Source organism: Hippocampus comes, unplaced genomic scaffold (genome assembly GCF_001891065.2).
Source record: "Hippocampus comes isolate QL1 unplaced genomic scaffold, H_comes_QL1_v1.1 scaffold7, whole genome shotgun sequence".
Taxonomy (NCBI): Eukaryota; Metazoa; Chordata; class Actinopteri; order Syngnathiformes; family Syngnathidae; genus Hippocampus; species Hippocampus comes.
The window spans coordinates 7,678,645-7,697,310 of record NW_017842060.1 but is presented as its reverse complement, the minus strand read 5'-3'; the positions used below and the strand labels follow the sequence as shown (position 1 = coordinate 7,697,310).

The 18,666-nt window shown below is 41.4% G+C and overlaps 3 protein-coding genes across 6 annotated transcripts in view; 2 read left to right on the top strand and 1 right to left on the bottom strand.

The window, feature by feature from the left end:
* Nucleotides 1-81: 81 nt before the first annotated feature.
* Nucleotides 82-3,689, bottom strand: tefm (transcription elongation factor, mitochondrial). The gene is made up of 5 exons (XM_019862058.1): nt 3,534-3,689; nt 2,342-2,832; nt 1,307-1,456; nt 1,044-1,222; nt 82-972 (listed from the first exon to the last, which is right to left on the bottom strand). The coding sequence occupies exons 1-5, from the start codon at nt 3,574-3,576 to the stop codon at nt 705-707; spliced, it is 1,131 nt and encodes a 376-aa protein (XP_019717617.1). The 5' UTR covers nt 3,577-3,689; the 3' UTR covers nt 82-704.
* Nucleotides 2,783-9,171, top strand: LOC109511187 (arf-GAP with dual PH domain-containing protein 2-like). Of its 3 annotated transcripts, none has more exons than XM_019862056.1 (12): nt 2,783-2,872; nt 4,359-4,487; nt 5,837-5,967; nt 6,218-6,309; nt 6,472-6,560; nt 6,634-6,746; nt 6,992-7,138; nt 7,430-7,513; nt 7,609-7,671; nt 7,760-7,837; nt 8,425-8,653; nt 8,814-9,171. In XM_019862056.1, exons 2-12 carry the CDS (start codon nt 4,400-4,402, stop codon nt 8,840-8,842), a joined length of 1,143 nt encoding a protein of 380 aa, XP_019717615.1. In that variant the 5' UTR covers nt 2,783-2,872; nt 4,359-4,399; the 3' UTR covers nt 8,843-9,171. The 3 variants fall into 3 exon arrangements, with proteins under 3 accessions (XP_019717615.1, XP_019717614.1, XP_019717616.1); XM_019862055.1 differs by having other exon boundaries at nt 2,794-2,872; nt 4,244-4,487; XM_019862057.1 differs by lacking the exons at nt 2,783-2,872; nt 4,359-4,487 and adding an exon at nt 5,523-5,694.
* Nucleotides 9,172-9,396: 225 nt separating this feature from the next.
* The window catches only part of rhot1b (ras homolog family member T1), a 16,241-nt gene continuing 6,971 nt past the window's right edge, over nt 9,397-18,666 (top strand). For both annotated transcript variants that reach the window (XM_019862053.1, XM_019862052.1), the window contains exons 1-18: nt 9,397-9,770; nt 10,642-10,700; nt 10,796-10,877; nt 11,223-11,266; nt 11,357-11,410; nt 11,640-11,692; nt 12,282-12,390; nt 13,385-13,486; nt 14,003-14,101; nt 14,185-14,293; nt 14,377-14,497; nt 14,650-14,734; nt 14,961-15,106; nt 15,938-16,038; nt 16,358-16,488; nt 16,600-16,683; nt 17,281-17,403; nt 17,499-17,701. In XM_019862053.1, coding sequence (XP_019717612.1) covers nt 9,734-9,770; nt 10,642-10,700; nt 10,796-10,877; nt 11,223-11,266; nt 11,357-11,410; nt 11,640-11,692; nt 12,282-12,390; nt 13,385-13,486; nt 14,003-14,101; nt 14,185-14,293; nt 14,377-14,497; nt 14,650-14,734; nt 14,961-15,106; nt 15,938-16,038; nt 16,358-16,488; nt 16,600-16,683; nt 17,281-17,403; nt 17,499-17,701 — 1,742 coding nt within the window. In that variant the 5' untranslated portion in view covers nt 9,397-9,733. The remainder of the gene's footprint in view (nt 9,771-10,641; nt 10,701-10,795; nt 10,878-11,222; nt 11,267-11,356; nt 11,411-11,639; nt 11,693-12,281; nt 12,391-13,384; nt 13,487-14,002; nt 14,102-14,184; nt 14,294-14,376; nt 14,498-14,649; nt 14,735-14,960; nt 15,107-15,937; nt 16,039-16,357; nt 16,489-16,599; nt 16,684-17,280; nt 17,404-17,498; nt 17,702-18,666) is intronic.

Below are 18,666 nucleotides of genomic sequence, written 5' to 3'. Positions count from 1 at the left end.
TGAGATGAAGTGAGAGCTACTCCAGATGTTGCCAAGGCCCTCCAAGTGACTGGGGAAAAAAAATGAACAATGAACAACAACTCTTTTGACTTTTTGTGGTGTTTAAAACACTTCTGGAGACGGAAGTCCCTCGAGTCCAAACTGCAAATGAACGCTATGTGCATTCAAAGTACTGCTGGCACATTGAACCATATACATGCTTATCCATCCAACCTCAACAACAAAGCAGGTGCCCATAAAGGGGAAAGCAAATCCAAAATTTTCCGACATAGTCCGATCATAAAATAATTACAATATTTTGTTGCCTGATTTCACACTCTCGAGCCCCAACTAATGTTATACAGGACAAGTAATTAAATTCACATCTTACAATAAATTCAAATGCGGGCAACTTGTGACCAGTTAGCTATATCCAGATGCAAGAACACTTTTTTTTTTTTTTTTAGAAATAAATATTAGGCCCCAAAACAAATAGCCACAAAAAGCACACACTATATAATAAATGTTTTCAGCGTCACGATTTCTTTTTTTTATTTTATTTTTTTAGTTTAACCGTCCGAGGACAAAAACTAAAATGTCCCCTGATAAGAATGGTTGCACACCCCAGTTAAAATGGTTTGTATCCTTGAAGTTGAGCAGGAAGAAAAAAAGTTTTCAGGTTGCCCGCCAATGTGTTTTTGTGTGCATTGCCAGATCAGCGGCGGCTAAGCAGAGGATTCACTCAGCAGCTCGTAAAAAGCCACGGCCTGCAGCAGAGCGTCGCAGAGCTCCTCTCCTCCGCCACTTCTGCTGCTCATCTGGAACCAGTTCCTGTATTTGACCAGTAGCTCCGGCGGGAAGTTTATCCGCGGCATCTTCTGCGTCACAGACTCCGTCATCAACCGCCGCACTATCTGCGCCCCACTAGTCCGCGACTCGCCCACCATGAGTCCAAAGTGGCGTCCCACGGCGGTGCGCATCATGTTCAGAACTCTGTGACGAGAAGTTGCTACTTTAGGTGTCGGCATTCTCAAAAAGCCAAGCTCCAAGCAAAAGTGCCAAACCTGGGAGGAATGTTGGTGTCCTGTGGGAAGTTTCTGGGTTCCAGGAGTGCAAATAACATGGCCTCCACCGTCCTCATGTGCGCCATGACTGGGAACAGAGCTGTGTTCTGCACTGAGATGGATGGCTTCTCGATGATGTAGAAGTCCGCCGAAGGGAGGAGGGACACTACTGCTGACACCTGATGATCACAAAAACACAATTTTCACACCACAAGGTAAGTCACTGATTAAATTCATGGGTGGTGGTTAAGAACCAGACTCACATCGTGTAAGTAAGCTGACGCCATGTAGGTGCCCTTCAGGAAGTTTGGACAATCGAGATACTGCCACTCCATGACGGTCATCCCTCGGCCCATGTGTGCCCACGCTATTCGATTAGTGGCGCACACGAGTGAAACGATGGAATTGGCATCCTGGATTAAACAATAAGATCTTGAGACAAAGAGGACGCCCAAAAAAATGGATCAATAACATTTTGCCCTTGCAAGGCTTCAAACACTATGTTGTCAGAAGTGGCTTGCGGTATTAAGCTTAGGGTGTTATGAAGAGGTTGCAAATGAGAGACTGGAAGAGTCACAGAAAGGCAAAGAAAATATATAAGAAAATATCCCTTACTTTTTTCTGAGTAGTGTAAATCAATTGTATTTACTGTATATATGTGATAATGATAAATGGATGACTAATCAGTTTTCAAATTACTGGTAATCAAGAATTATTTTTGATAACTGGTTAATTGTTTAGAGACCCATTTGTCAAAACTCAGAATTTCATCTTCAGCAGAAAGTAGATTTCTGTAGACTGACTGATTAGCTTTGCAAACCTTTATTGTGCCAAGGCAAAAATTTTACATTATAAAATGAAATGTGATGTTACCTCAAGAAGCGGAGTGTTTTAGGTGTGCCTTTACAGCCGCATATCGGTAGGTGTCTCGAGAATTACTTCAATGTTGTCAATGAACAACAGACTCTTACAAAGACATGGTAATATAATCTGGATTTTCCCAACTTGTTTAAAATCATAGTTTACACATCATACTTTGAAGAAAGTAATGAAATTCTACATATCTGGGGCATTTAGCAAACAGGACTACTTTCTAATTTGCCTTTAACAGGAAAAACATCACCTGATTTCATGTCACACAAACGAGAGAAAAACGCCTATATCTTTTTTTTTTTTTTTAAATAGGCCATGTCAACCTTTGGGTTGGTTTCACAGTCGTCATGGGGGAACCAGGACTATATTGTGGCCATGGCAAAAATGAGTTGAACACACCTGTAAAGTGACAAATATGTGCTTACCTCCAGCCAGGACCTGTCCACCTCAGGCCTGATAAACTTGGCCAGCTGAATGCGCACCTTCTTCTTCTTCACCGGGTTGAGGATGGACTCGAACACCACGACGGCGCTCTTGTGCTTTAGTAGCGGCACGTTAACCACACTCTCCAGTGTCTTAAAGGGTCCGTGTTTGCTCCGGTAGTCCACTATGTTGACAGATTTACGCCCTCGGAGGAGCTTGACGCCCGCCAGCTCAGTGAGCGAGGCGTTGTTGAGCAGCATCAAGATGGCGTCACGCTGCTCGGAGGTGTAGCAGGCATCAAGAGGAGCGGTGTGCTCATCGTTGTTGTCCTCCTCTTCACAGGGGGTAGAGATGGTGGTGTTGAGGCTCTCGATTCCCGCCACTGGGATTCTGCTCCTCCAGCAGCATGTGCACTGGAGGTAACGCAGCTCCATATCAGAGGACGAACCTGGTCGAGGGCGGCGGAACAAGCTGGAGTCACCAGCATACTGACCTACACAGGGGACACAAATTATTTATTCATATCAATGTTGGTAAGTACAAATACTAAAATAGATTTTTCAGGTGTTTGTTTGACTTTGATCTATTTATACAACAACTTTTTTCTAGCTCCCAAAGTTTAAAAACTGTTATATGTACTTTGTAATCCTTACTATGTTCAAATCATTTTTGTTCAACCTCTGTGGATGACGATATGATGTAAATTAAGAAAAGAAAACCTTTATTTGTCCCACAATGGAGAAGGGAACTGAAGGGACATTGAGGATGGTGAACTAGGGAGCATGAATGATGCCACAACAGAGCAGGAGAAGCAAGATATTCCTCATAGGTGCTAAGAATGATTTCAATACGATGTCTCGTGCCAGCCTAAAAACCAACAGCTTTTGGCATTGAAAAAGAAAAAAAAAACATACTGGTATGGTGTACTTTTTTTCACTTGTCAATTTTTTTTTTCTCGTTCACAACGGAACACGTTGTTTTGATGGCATGAACTCCTGATCCAGACAGCGAGTACTTTTACCGCCTCTGCTATTTATTTACAAGATCAGGTTTTTCATTTTACGTTGGATCATTTTAGAAGATAGTGAGCAAATGTAAGGGTTTCAAAAGTTTTTACACGCAAGCCACTTTTGTGTATAAACCAGCAAAATATCCACGCATTGCAATCAAATAACGAAATGGAACGGTACTTACGACTATGGGCAACAGACGACAAAACTCGCCTGGCGACCCACATGTTCACCAATAAATCTTTCTTATCGTATTAATCGCTTTTCAATTGTGACATCGGATAAATATTTCGTTGTTGTCCGTTGCGTTAAAATGTCCGGTTTAAACAACAGCATCATGTAAAGTTCCGGAGATGTCTTTTTCCGCCACACTGCCCTCTAACGGTTGTTTTCGTCATTAAAAACCACATACCCGTGACCCAAGTGAGGATAAATGTTTCGGATAATGCATGGATGGACACTTTATTGCTATAACTCAACCCTTTATCCAAGATGAAAGCTTATAGTTTTTTTTTGCTTGTCATTTTCATTATGCCGATTATACATTCATTTGTAACGTCATGAAATAATTAAGTGGGGCTCAGACACTCAGGCTTAAAATAACCTTTGATCCCCCCCCCCTCTTTTTTTGGGGGGGGCGGTGTAGTGCCATCCCTCATGACAGCACACTGCTTTTTAGACCACTTTAAACAATGTAAACATGTCATTTTGTTTAAATTTGAGATTAGATTCAATATCATTCCAAGGCAAAATTCCGACATAAAACTGCAACTACATGTACATAATCTACCATTTACAGTAAAACCTTGGAAACCTGATCCCGTTTCTGTAGAGCATGGTAACCGCTCTCACTTCCTTTCTCTGTTTTTTCCAGACCTCGCTGTTTGTGTGCAGAACAATAAACGTCATGATGCTGAGCGGCAAAGAGGAAACACTTGGCCACCACAGTGCACTGAAAGGAAAATATATTATTTCACCTGCCCGGTGTGTGTTTTGTCTGTGCATATAGTATGCGACTCCATTTGACAAGAGCCAGCAGAGCCTTTACCTATGGCCAACCTAGAGAGAAACAACAAAATCTTGCTTGATTTGATGAGACAGCCTTGGAACAATACGTGTGCTGACTGTGGTGCTCCTGGTAAGTTTTGATTTCTATAATTCAGTGGTGGGGAAGCGTTATCTTATCAGGGGCCATTTCACTCTTTACAAATGCCTCGTCAATAGCCTAGCTAAAGTTGTGGGGAAAAAAAAAGATATGATGCAGCATCCACACAACTGTCATTAATATTCTTGCCATCATCAGTTAAAAAAAAAAGAAAAAAACACTACTCAGGCTACTAAAACTGGACTCCTGAAAAAAAAAAAAACACCACTCAGGCTACTAAAACTAGACTCCTGTTTATAAAAGTGCCTTAACTGTCACATACAGAGCTTTTAGCCATTTTTGATAGTACAGTACTTGCCTTCATTACGGTCAAAGGTAAGCTTGGGCCAGTCATAGCTAGTCAACAGCCAATCACAGGGCACATCGAGACAACCATTCACTCTCACATTAACATCTATGGACAGTTTAGTCTTACACATATCGGGGGAGGGGGGGGTTGTTTGTTTTTTAATGTGGGAGGAAGACGACACGAAGGAAACCCACCCAAACCCTACATTGGGGAGCCAGAGTTAAGATTCGAACCCAGAACCTTGAAACACCAATTGCATCATCCTGCTTTTTTTTTAGAACAATGTCTTGAGTTTAGATTTGTATGGTAGCGCGGATCATATGCTTGATGTCTTCTTTGCGTTTACTTCTTTTGTGTTTTTTTTTTCTTTTAACGGATAAGAGTTAATTTCACTGTGCCGAATCCTCGCATCTGCAAACCGATCACATGTGCTAGAAAAAAAGGTTTGTTTTTTTGAGACATTAACATTGCATCGTCAAAGAGAGCAAAGTATTTTCAACTGTTTAGATAGGTCAATAATTTGAAAAATAGCCAACCCCACGCGGATTCTGACTAGTGGTATCGATATGTGAAAAAATATTAAATTCACCGAATTTGGGTTTCTGCCCGGCAACATCGAATCAGGTCGCACTTAATACTTCTAGTTTTTCTGGTTGTATTCTGTGGAAAGAAGGAATCAAGCATATTCTGAATAAGTATTTCTGGTCATTCTAACATTGCTAAAACAAATAATCTGAAGCTTTTACACACTGTTCGAAATGAGCTGCAAGAACAGGCACATTGTGTTCATTGTAATTTAAAGCCACACTTTGGTCACATTTTATAGGATCAGAACAGGAAATGGTGGCTGTGTCCCCAGTGTTCCTCAACCTTACTGTCATCACTGTCAGGGTAAATGATGTACAATGTGTGTATCTTTGTGGGAATAGGTGTTAGTTGTCATATGGGCTTGTATTTCATGTTCTTGTATGATCAGCTCACCCCGTCTATGTTTAGTTCCCGTATCAACATTGTTTGCGTGCTTGCCCTGCAGAGCCTGATTGGGCTTCCTACACGCTGTGTGTGTTTTTGTGTGTCAACTGCTCTGGAATGCATCGGAACTTGCCTTCTATCAGCAAAGTCAAGTCCATACGTCTCGACCATTGGCAGGACTCTCTTGTGGAGGTATAACTTTGTTTTTCTTTTAGGCTCACATAGCCTTATTTAAATACACGTCTTTAAATAAATGTCTTTGCTCTCATCAATACCGTTTCTCAAATAGTCTTCTCTTTTTTTTAACCCTTCTTATCGTCTTCAAAACTTGTGACATCGTGAGCATGTACTCAAGATAATACCACTTTTTCCATGAACTCTAAGAAAATTAGCAACCTGTACAATGCGTGCGTTCAATGTCACTTTTTTTTTGTCACCGCAGGCCATGAGTCAGCGGGGAAACTTGGCAGCCAAAGCCACCTACGAGAAGTGTGTTCCTGCGTTCATCTACCGGCCGGAGCAGAGAGACTGTGTGTATGTGATGACTTGTCATCAGTGCAGTTTATTAAATAGCTCAGTGGAATTGAAAGTGAAGGCTCGCCGATATGCTTTTGGAATCTCCTTTGCAAACGTTAAAACGGGAACAAACACACAGGGAGCAGCTATTAAAGCAGTCTGGTGATTTATAACCGCCAGGGTTCTTAAAGATCAGTGGATTCGTGCCAAGTATGAAAGGAGAGAGTTCATTGGAGAGAAAGGCTACTTTCAACAGTCGTATGGTGCAGGTATTACAACTTATTTATTTATTTTTTTGGGGATGCATGTCCATTAATTTGTTTTGTGTGCTTGATGTGTTAGACACCATTGAGGCAACGCTGTGGAAGAAGGGCAAAAACAACAGGCACTTTTTAAAAAGGATCTTCCTGCTGTCCCACAAAGACTTCACTCTCAGATACTTCACAAAACAGAATGTGGGTCCTGAGATTGCTCTCAATAGAATTTGGGAGAATTTGGAATTCGGCCAAGGGCATTGAGTTTCATTGTGCAAATTAATTTTTGTAATAATATTAAATAATGTTAGCATTTCTTTTTTTTCTTTTTTTTTTTGCAATACAGCGGGACTTCTATTTTTGTATGCCGTATTTTTTTGTACAGTTCAGTTTTAGATATTGGTGTAACTTCTAGTTCGATCATTGCTACTGTTGTTCAAACCAAGTCCAGAGTTCCCAAAACTGTGATCAGCATGAAGGAGCTGAATGCGGTTTTCCAGCCCGAGAAGATCGGACACGCTCACGGCCTGCAAATCTCCTACTTGCAGGAGGTACGGACCAGGAATATCTTTGTTTACCACGAGAATGGACAGGTGAGGCACAAATTGCTCAAGCACGGTATTCTCCCAGTTGGTCTAGAAGTCACCAACCTTTCTGAAAGTGAGAGCCACAACTACAAAGTACTACGACTCATGAATGCGAAGGGCTACATTCTGAAATAAAACACTTTAAATTACCTTTCATTATTTTTTAAACTTATTATTGGCAATTAATGATTTGCCAGTGGTGGGTCTCTGGACCGGTACTGAGGTTAAAATTGAATCTTAACAATTTTAAATAGGATTCCCTTTTTAATACCTTGTGTTGTACTCACACTTCTACAGGTCATTGTTTCCTTTTTCAATGCTATTCGAGCAACACGCTTGGCTTACCTCCAGAAGAAGCATCCCACGCTACGACAAAGTGAGGTGGGATCAATGTAGTGATTGTGATCAACGTAGCACATTTATATCAGAATTATGAACAACTTTAACGTGCGCTTATCGTGGGTTTATCTGCAAAGTTAGTACCTCAGTTAACAAGACACTGCCTTAAGGAGGGATACATGGAGAAAACTGGCCCGACGGTGCGTCGCCGACCAAAAATGATGCGTCAAAAATGTCCACATTTCTATTTGTTGTCTTTTAACGTGCTATATTCTGTTTGTTTTGCAGCAGTGGGAGCCATTCAAAAAGAGATGGTTCACTCTATGTGCATTGAACAGGAAGCTTCTCTATTATAAATCCCCACTGGTAATGCCCCCCCGCCCTCATCCCCACCCCCCAAAAAAAATCTGTCATGTTTTTAAATAAAAGAAAAACATTATTTTAAAACACGTTCACTACATTTCAACTTACACTATAAAGTGCCATGCATGTCCCCATCCAGGATACAAGCGATCTGATTACAGACGCTGACTAAGAATGATTAAAAGACCATATTTCCTCAAATATGGACCATCCTTTTAATAGATGTCATGACCCGATAAGTTGCTGTGTGCATCATCCACTATACAGGCAAATAAATGCGTTCTTATTAATTTTCCTGTTTGGAAAACAAAACCATGCATATTCTCTTCATACTGTTCATATACTGTATTCAGTAATGCTTGAATGTTAGCAGGACTGCTGAGACAATTTAAACTCTGTTGCTAACCAAAACAGCAACACCAAAGCACAACATATCCCGTTCCCATCATGAAAAACAGTTGACAAAAATCTCAACATGATGAGACCATGTTATAAAATTCCCCAAAAAAGGCATCCCCTCGAATAAACTTCCATCTGCTGTTGAATAAATCATGTGAAGTGTAATCCTGTGCTGTCTTGTCCCATGTTAGGATGCTACAGAGCTCGGGGCCGTCTTCATCGGCACAGAAAGTCACGGTTACTTGGTGTTGGAGGGCAGCAGGCGCCACTCCAGAGGGGGCCGCTGGCACTGTGCCATCACTCTACACTCGCCAGAGAGGGAGTTTGTGTTCATGTGCGAGCAGGAACTGGAACAGCAGGAGTGGCTGGAGGCCTTCGGGAAGGTCATCGGTCAGCCAATGACGCCAGAAGACTATGCAAGTAAGACAAATGTAATGTGAATATCCATCCACCCATGAAAGGAAGGACTTTATCCTCATGCAAATCTATGTTTACAGGCTTGTTATTGTCTCAGTCAAGACACCAGTTCATATTTCAATGCCAAATATGTGTACTGTAAGTCTGTTGTTTGTCTTTGTAGATGAAGCCAACATGAGAAGGTGCAAATGACCTGAAAAAGTTCTGACACCAATGCACACGATCATTTTTATACTATGGACAAATGTATTGGGAGATATCTGGCTCATAAAAGCCTCACTACTAAGTTGGATGCATGAATATCTAGGTAAGATGAGGGAGGTGTTATTATTTCAGGGTTGCGTGGGTCTGACTAATGGTTTGCATGGACTCTTCCCACAATGTAAATAGTTGTACATGTGTGATTTTGGTAATGTGTTAGGGTTGTACTGCAGCATTGGTGAAAGGTTTGTTAAAAGTACTGACACCCGTGTCATTTAAATGTTGTGTTGATGGCTCCAATAAAGAACATTTGAGTATTACCTCCTGCCCTGTTTTTGTAAGAACACACTTTCCAGCTGTCACAATATCATTGTTTGGACATAAATCAATTTTCTTTAATAGTTAGGGTTTAGGATCTAATTAAGAGTCAGATCCAGCCACTAGTTTACTGATTTAAAAAACAAATTTGGTTGAAAAATACGGAGCCGAAAGAAAGAAAAAGAAAAGCTTAATTTAATTAAATCGACAATCTCGCTTCTCGGTCAGCTGACTTGGAGGGGCGTGGTCAAAGAGCCTAGCTACCGCCTGCTAATGCAGTTAGAGTAGATTAACCAAGTCATCTCCCTGCATGCACTTTCACCGAGGCCTCTCGTCACCTCGTGGCTTACGACTCACTTATCAGCATAAACAGCTTATGTTTGGAATAATTTGGTTGAACCATTTCTCATGTTGAGCATCGAAATGTCAACGCCGTGACATGCCAACGTAGCGGCTAGCTAGCTGTCTTGCTAGCCGGGGTGTCAGTGTCCTCTTTGCCCACGGGAGCATAAATGTGTGACACATTGTACGGCCGTGGCGTAGGTGAACGACACACTGGGGACGATGCGGAAGGACGTCAGGATCTTACTGGTTGGCGAACGTGAGTGTACCTTGGGACTCAGTCATTTCACTGCTGCGTGATGTCCATCTTCATTGCTGTGTACTAACTGGGTGCCATTCATTTCCCACAATATGTGCAATCCCATTCATTGTTGCAGTAACCTCAATTTATACAAGACGTTATTAGTATCCTTGAGGGCATGATCACACCCATTTTAACACGACTTGATGATGTTATACTTTGCAAAGTGTGATAACACATGACCCCTTCCGTGCATTCATGATGACGAATAGATTTTGCTGTACTACGCTTAAAACGCAGGACTTGTTTCATTCGCAAGTGAAAGTGTTGGCCCCCCGACAGAAAAAAATGGGTTATAGATTGATTGGTCTTTGAAAGACCATGGAAAATTATGCCCACAAAAGTGTGCACAGAATGTTGTTTTTTTTATATACAACCAAAAGCATCATAATGGTCTCGTATGCTGGTAGTTTCAATTTATTATTCTGTGTTTTTTTTTTTAAGTTTCTTTACAAACCATGAAGACTGCATGCTTGTTATTCCTGATCAATAAAAAGCTTGTACTGGATTCTCTTGTAGGTCATACAAAAGAATGTTTATTTTTTTGTGTTGCTAATTTATTTTTAAAAAAGGGCAATTCAAAAGCTTATTACATTTGGACTAACGTTCATGTTGTTGGACAGTGACAAAAGTCAATTAAATCCCAAAGTGTCTTCGTTATGAATTTTGTTTTTAGCCACCCCACTAAAATGCTTAGGGGTCATGGTTTTAGGTTCAAACTAAATCTTAGCCCCTGTGTGGAGTTTGCATCGAACTGTATGCTACTTAAAACATGGTGTAGTTTGGTGCATTAACTTCCAAATTCTAACTTGTGTTGTTTGATTCACAGCCAAGGTGGGAAAGACATCTCTCATCATGTCCCTGGTCAGCGAGGAGTTCCCAACTGTGGTAAGGATGCCTAACTATCCTTACACTTCACAGAAAGTACCCGCGGTCTGTTGGGAAGAGATCAGTAGTGAAGTGACATGAATGTTTTCTGTCAGGTTCCTTACCGAGCTGAGGAGATAACCATTCCTGCAGATGTCACTCCAGAGAGAGTCCCCACACACATTGTCGACTTTTCAGGTCCTTCATAAAATACACAGGCAACGTTTTAACTAGCATTTGAACATTACTAACTGTAAAAAGAAAAAAACAAAGAGAAAGTAACAACAATTCACTATTTGAAGCCTGGAATGAAGTAAGTTGGAAAGTAAACTAGTAAGTCATTCAGCTGCATGCTATCCATCTACTAGACATTAGAATCTAGAATCTGCTTCTGAAATGAATGTACACATTTCATGAATATTGCATGACAGTCACTGTACTCTATTGTTCCGAGCAACCACGCTGTTTTCTACTTTCATATATGTTTCTACGTTGTGGTTCGATGTGTGATCGTTCATCAGATCATTTGTCTTCCCTGCGCAGATGCTGAGCAGACAGATGAGCAGTTGTTCCAAGAGATCTCAAAGGTCAGTCTCAAGATTGTTATTTTGTACGTCCCATGTTAAGTGCTGGCTTCAACTGACACTTACTGGCCCCGCTGTCTTCATTTCCCGTAGGCAAATGTGATTTGCATTGTGTACTCCGTCAACAATAAGACGTCGATAGAGAAGGTGAGTCTTGCACCGAGTAAGAATAACAATAATGACCATGGTGCGACTAGCTGGCTTCTGGCAGCTTGTCTGTCTGTGCATCGGCTCACCAGGAAGAGATGTGAGAAATATGATATGCTCCAACCCACCTGCGACTCTACTAAGGACGAGCGCTACAGAAAATGAATTGATGCTAATAATTTGGAAATGTCATTGATCACGGTACCTTTTTTTTAATTCTCTTCTTTAGGTGACCAGCTACTGGATCCCCCTCATTCTTGACAACACAGACAAGGACAGCAGGTATGTGTATATTGTCTACGTTTTAAAACTGCACTGCATTATATCGAGAGTTTTTTCAAATACTTTGCTTTGCACATGAAGCTGAAAGTATTGTACAGTATTTGGTAAAAGCTCTCATGATGATTCTGTCCAGTTCTTCACCACTGCAAATAAAGTGAAATGTAAACATTCATTTTTATTCAAATGACCCTTTGTTACCATAGTGACCATGGGTGGAGCATGAGTCTTGCGACTAGAGTGGCTACTAGTTGCAGTAGGTGTCTGTGGAGGAGGGAGAACTCACATATAGACAAAAGCATTTTCACTCATGGAGGCAGCACGTCATACACGACTGTACGCTACGTGTATAAATGAGCCCCACTGTTATGTAACAGCGGGGGCAGTTGTTGAACAGCTCACTCACACACGTTTTGAGAATTTGGCACATCACGAAAAGATTTACTTGGTTGTTTAACTTTACACATGATGGGTGGGGAGGCATTCCAGAGACCCAACTGTTTATACATAAGACCCTAAAAAGTCTACTTTCTGTAATATGTGCTCTTTAAAATACTATTTTTGTCCCTCATATATGTTCCTGTGTATCCAGGGTTCCTCTCATCCTGGTGGGAAACAAGTCTGACCTAGTGGAGCACAGTAGCATGGAGACCATCCTGCCCATTATGAACCAGTACAGCGAGATCGAGACCTGCGTCGAGGTAGGGGGAAACCTTTTTCACCAATAAGGCAGCGCAAGTGGATTAATGTTCTCGACTTAATGCACTCACTCTGACCTAAGAGACACATTCAATAGAATGAAGTGCCGTCAGCCCCTCACACTTTTACAGTTTGGCATTGTCCAATTCAAAGTCAGAAAATAGGTTTTTTTGTTTTTATTGTTATTATTTTTATTACTGTCAGTAAACCACGCCAAAAAAATGTCATACTCGTCGTCTGCTTAAACTTCTACCTTCCGCCTGTCGTATACAAGTAGTCCCTCTCAGTAGTTCGGCTGGCTCCTCGGGCTCGCGACTTACTTATCCAATTACAAATCCAACAGCAGCCATGCAAGATTTAGGATTCCCAATCAGCGGGAGAGGAGAGCAAGATGGCACGGGCCATGTCTGCTGTGTGTGCTTTGGATCTCAATAGTTTTGCCTCAATAAAATTTTATGCAATCGTAGTTTGTGGCAGAAACTCTAACGCAGGCATCTCTTTTAGGGGAGTTATTTGTAGACATTTGCCGTTCACTGTTGCGTTCAATCGCTTTCCGCATGAACAGTGGCGGTTCACTGTGATGCTTTTTGGACCTCAAAGGACTTCCCCGTCCTCGAAAGCCACGTATTCATTTCCTAAGCTAATGCTATTCTTCCTGTATTTTTTTTTCTTTGTTAAATAGCATGCAAATGGTAATTAAAGACTTCCTGCGTTCAGGTCATCGCCTGTCTTTTTTGCAGACGGGATAATCAGAGCAGGCATGGTGCTCAGACGGATCCTGTGTTTTAATACCCTGTCTGGCCATGCCAAACGCACACACGTGGACGCACACACACACTGGGCGAGAGAATGTTTCCATTGCACTGTCACTTAGAATTCTCCCTCATGCCAAGTCAAGTGTAATTCCACCCTGCTTCAAGGCTTATGTCCTACAAACTCACGTGCCACACAGTAGTAGCCACCCCCGTTATACCGTTCTTGTTTTTGTACCTCTAGTGCTCAGCAAAAAATCTGAAGAACATCTCCGAGCTGTTCTACTATGCCCAAAAGGCTGTCCTTCATCCCACTGGCCCCCTCTACTGTCCAGAGAAAAAAGATGTAAGTGTCGCCGTCATAATGAGCCAGAATTACTACAGTATGCATCTTATGACAAGACTTGATCTCATTGTAGCACATTTCTGACCCTGTGACACTGACAATTTAATTTAGCAACTTCACTGCAGTACAAGTACAATAACAATGCACATTTTCAGCAAGTTGGTGCGATGTGGTTTCGACCCAAATTTATTTCTCGATGAAGCGGTTGGGCATTTATTATCAAGAGCCCTGCAATATTTGTGTTTGTCATTGAGCTGCTCTGTCCTAAAACTTGCAAATTAAAATATTCATTTCTTATCCATATTTTATTTAGTTATCCAGCTAATTAATTGTATATGACATAATTATACATTTCATGAAATTATTTTATTTTTATTTCATTTGTTTGATCTCATCGACAAATGATGTGTTAAAAAAAAATCAATTGTGGCTTTTGAGTACAAAAATGTGCCCACCCCTGCTCCGTGGGGTTGACTCTAAATGCAAATGCATCACATGGTCGTGTTTTGGTCCTAGATGAAGCCACTTTGCGTCAAGGCGCTGACGCGAATCTTCAAAGTGTCCGACTTGGACAACGATGGTATTCTCAATGATAGTGAGCTCAACTTCTTTCAGGTAATTTCCCTGTTTGCTGATATTGTTGAGAATCGACTGACTCAACAATGCGGATTAACTAATGTTATTTTGGTACCCCCTAGAGGACATGTTTCAACATGCCACTGGAGCCGCAGGCGTTGGAGGATGTGAAAAATGTCGTGAAGAAAAATTTGAGAGATGGGGTGTGCGACAATGGACTCACTCTCAAAGGTTGGCACTCTTAAAACACACACTCGCGCGTTAGACCCGACTTTAGTCTTTAACCGTGTCGCTTCTTCGTCTTCCCTCTCCAGGCTTCCTGTTCCTCCACACGCTGTTCATCCAGCGAGGTCGACACGAAACAACGTGGACGGTCCTGAGGAGGTTCGGATATGACGACGACCTGGAGCTCAATCAGGACTACCTCTTCCCTCCGTATGTCTTCTTCACGCTGACATAATCATCATAAACGGGGACTACTGTTCGTGCGTTGGGACTTTAGCCATTCCCTCCGTCTGTGTGTTTCCCCTTTTTTTCCTCAAAGATGCTCTGTTCTCTGACGGTAGTTTTTCATGGTGACGTTACAGGCTGAAAGTCCCCGCCGACTGCACCACAGAGCTCAACCACACAGCCTACCTCTTCTTGCAGAGTGTCTTCGACAAACATGACAAGGTATAATCCTTGACGTCTGGCTGCATGTTCTTTCAACTCTTTAAAGCTGCTCAGTCTGCATTACTGTACGTAACCCAATCGCCCCCCCCCTTCTTACTGATACCTGCCAGTCCTGACCCCCTGCTAAGGCTCGAGTTCACTTGTTGACAGGAGAATTGGCGGTGAACTCCAAAGGGCAAGCGCGACAGTGAAAATGAATCATGTGCTGTGCTCTGTGTTCTGTCAGGACCGTGACTGTGCCTTGTCGCCAGAGGAGCTGAGGGACCTGTTTGATGTTTTTCCCTACATGCCCTGGGGTCCTGATGTCAACAATACAGTGTGCACCAACGAGCAGGGCTGGATCACCTACCAGGGTTATCTCTCACAGTGGACGTGAGTGGTCTCTTTTTTTCTAACGCAGGAGTGGCACACAGGCTCCAGTCTATAAACAGGCCCAATGATCATTTTGCATTATCAAGAGTCCTGCAGTATTTGTTGCATTAATTTAACACCCCCCAATTTTTTTTTTGAGGGTGTGTGTGAATAAATAAATATATTAATTAATTGCTTTTGGGGTAATTTATTGCACATAGTAAAATATTAGTTAAAATATTACATATACTGTATATGCTCAACATTTGTTTGTTTTTGTTTGTTTTATTAACGTATTGGTTCACAAATTCAAATTCGATGAATTAAAAATAAAGTCAAAATGAGAATGAATTATCTTTTCAAACTTTTAACTCATTTACGAATGGCTTGGCCCATCTGTCCATTTTGGAATCAAAGTTTGCTCACCACTGATCTTATTTGTACTAAAAATAATTTGTGGTTTTTTTTTTTTTTTCATTTGTCATAAAAATGGCATAGTAATGAAGACAATTATTTGTATTTGTCTTGTGTAATTTTCTTAATCTGTTAAAATAAAAAAAAAAAATCGACTTAATTTTGTTGCTGTATGTATTACCTATGCTAAGTAGTTTTATTTCTTTGCATTTTATTTCAAATACTCTGAGTATTTAACACACTTTATTATTTTTCCAGATTTAATTAAATTGTTTTATATACTTTTAAAAAATCAACTTACCGATTGTTTCTGCATTTGTTCTTTTTTTCACACAAGTCACACAATTAGTCATTTATATTAAGTTTTTATAATGCTTTTTAAAGAACTTTACATTCCTGTAATTGTTAGTTTACCCTTATTATTGTTATTATTTTCAGTTTAACAACTTATCTGGATGTCCAGCGTTGCCTGGAGTATCTGGGCTACCTTGGCTATTCAATCATAGCTGAGCAGGAGTCCCAAACAGCAGGGATAACAGGTAAACCAGAAACACAGCTTTTTCTACACACACACACACACACACACACACACGCGCACACACACGCACGCAGACAGACTGCTGTGGTTTGTTGAGACTTGCGGACATGTGACGTGCATAGGACACGTCCTAACTAATCCTGTGATGTGTACGTGACATCCCCCCCCTCGTCCCCCAGTGACCAGGGATAACACACACACACACACACACGCAGACAGACTGCTGTGCTTTGTTGAGACTTGCGGACATGTGACGTGCATAGGACACGTCCTAACTAATCCTGTGATGTGTACGTGACATCCCCCCCCTCGTCCCCCAGTGACCAGGGATAAGAAGATTGACTTGCAGAAAAAGCAGACACAGCGTGGCGTCTTCCGCTGCAATATCTTCGGAGATGTCGGCAGTGGGAAGAGCGGCTTCCTCCAAGCCCTTTTGGGGAGAAACCTGATGGTAAACCACAAAATGTGTCAGCCCTGAAAAATAAGTCAATAAGCTATTTGTCACTGTGGCTCCACTTCCCAAACTTTATATGATTTTATTTATTTATTTATTTATTTTCAGCACCAGCAAATGATCAAAGAAGAACATAAATCCTACTACGCCATCAGCACGACCTTCGTTTATGGTCAGGAGAAATACCTTCTTGTAAGTGTCTCGCTAAGATTGATGTCTGTCTTCATATTTTCCATTTCCGTAAAGGTGGCAACGGCTTTTACCTACAACCTGTGACCGTAGGTGGACGAAATTTGTGATCAAGAGCCGCATTTTATTTTTAAATGGACAGACGGGCAAAGTTATTTGTTGATAATAGATACAGTGTTGCCTTCTGAGACGAGTGACTCCGCTTAGGAGTTTTTTTTTTTTTGGCCTAAACACTGTTGTTAGGCCATTTTATTTATTTTTTAACTTGTGAGCTCAGACTTGAGATACAATCACTGTATGGTGTGAACTCATCTCACTTCATATCAAGCAGCCCTTTCTCAAATAGTGAAGAATTCATCACAAAAAGCGGATTCAAGCTGTTTATTGCCACTCCTATTCAAAGTTTAAACTAAACCAACCATATAGCTTAGCCTTTCCCTTTGCTAGCTTCATTGCTAAAGCTAAATCTCATCTGTGTTGCTGTGCTTTTAAAAGAATGAATCGAGCAATATTTGGTCCCCGTGCAATCTTTTGCCCACCCCTGCTGTAGACAAATAAGACCAAAGTCAGTATTTTATTTTATTTTTTTGTTCTTCTCAGCTTCATGAAGTGTTCCCTGACTTGGACTACCTGTCTGACGCCGACCTGACCTGTGACATCGTCTGCTTGGTGTATGACATCAGCAACCCGTACTCCTTCGATTATTGCGCTAAAGTCTTCAAGGTACAATTCCCATGCTAACGGCTCTTTTAAAAAAAGAACAGAAAATCCCTGAATTGAATAGCATCTAAACAGGCATGTCACCCTTGCTTTCACAGCAATACTTCATGGACTGCAAGATCCCGTGCATGATGATAGCGGCCAAGTCGGACCTGCCCGAGACGAAACAGTTCTACGGCTGCAGTCCTCTGGAGTTCTGTCGGAGGCACAAAATGCCTCCTCCGCAATCGTTCACTTGTAACACAGCGGGGCCGCCTAGTAGAGACATCTACACCAAACTCAGCACTATGGCCATGTACCCGTAAGTATGCCCATGTCATCGCGCGATTATCTATTTCCTTCTCACAGGCAGCTGAAGCAAAGGAATCAGGTCGTGACTGAATAAACGCAGCACCGCGATGCCACTAGTGGGCAGTAATTACCTTTCGTGTCAGCGACACCGCCTTGTGCCGCAGGAGACGTTATTACTGCCAAGCACATCGACGACACAACTGACACGGCGTCTGTAAAAGCTGATGTTTAAGGTGGAGTTTGAAGTAAAAGATGGTTGACGTTTTGACAAAAGTACAAAACAAATTAAGGATTTTCTCAACATTTGTATGCAGTGTTTTGTAAAAATGCATTTGCACAAATGAAGCTCCCCTATTAATTCCTGACTCCTAAATTCCTGGAGCTCTCTGCAGTTACGTAATTACATTCTCCCTCGCACCACATGAGGAAAAAACATCTCCTATAAGAATCACCTTCCTACCTTTTCTTCCTTCTTTCATTCCTCTCTTTCTTCTGTTCTATTGTCTAGTTTCCCTCCTTCCTTTCATTTTCATTCATCTTCCCTCCTTTCTTTGCAAGTTTTCTTTCATCTTCCTTCCAGTCATCTTTCCTTTTTACTCCCATCCTTTCTTGTTTTTTTTTCATTCCTTCCCATCTCTCATACATTTCTTCCAATGTTTTGCTTTCCTCCTTTTTTCTTTGTTCCATTCCTGGCTCTAACCTTCCTTCAATCCTTCACTTTCAACTCTTCAATCATTCCTTCCTTCTTTCAATCCTTTCTTCCCTTCACTTTCCTTCCTTCTTCCTGTCTTTCTTTTTCCTTCTGTCTTTCATTCTTTCCTTCTCTCTTTCATTCATTTTCCCTTTCCTTTGTTTTCCTTCCTTCTTCCTTCAATCTGTCCTTTCTTTCATTTTCCTTGTTTCTTTCCGCTTACTTTTTTTTCCAATTCCACTTTCTATTCGTGTTTTGTTTTTTTTGAAAGCCCTGACAGTTGC

What these genes read in the sequence shown, in the direction of transcription:
- tefm (XM_019862058.1), bottom strand. Translation starts at nt 3,576, where the DNA reads ATGTGGGTCGCCAGGCGAGTTTTGTCGTCTGTTGCCCATAGTC. An exon ending in CGTCAGCTTACTTACACGAT is followed by an intron (nt 1,223 to 1,306) that starts GTGAGTCTGGTT and finishes TGTGATCATCAG; the next exon opens with GTGTCAGCAGTAGTGTCCCT. An exon ending in GACACCAACATTCCTCCCAG is followed by an intron (nt 973 to 1,043) that starts GTTTGGCACTTT and finishes TTCTCGTCACAG; the next exon opens with AGTTCTGAACATGATGCGCA.
- LOC109511187 (XM_019862056.1), top strand. Translation starts at nt 4,400, where the DNA reads ATGGCCAACCTAGAGAGAAACAACAAAATCTTGCTTGATTTGATGAGA. An exon ending in CCGGAGCAGAGAGACTGTGT is followed by an intron (nt 6,310 to 6,471) that starts GTATGTGATGAC and finishes TATAACCGCCAG; the next exon opens with GGTTCTTAAAGATCAGTGGA. An exon ending in TGGAGAAAACTGGCCCGACG is followed by an intron (nt 7,672 to 7,759) that starts GTGCGTCGCCGA and finishes TTTGTTTTGCAG; the next exon opens with CAGTGGGAGCCATTCAAAAA.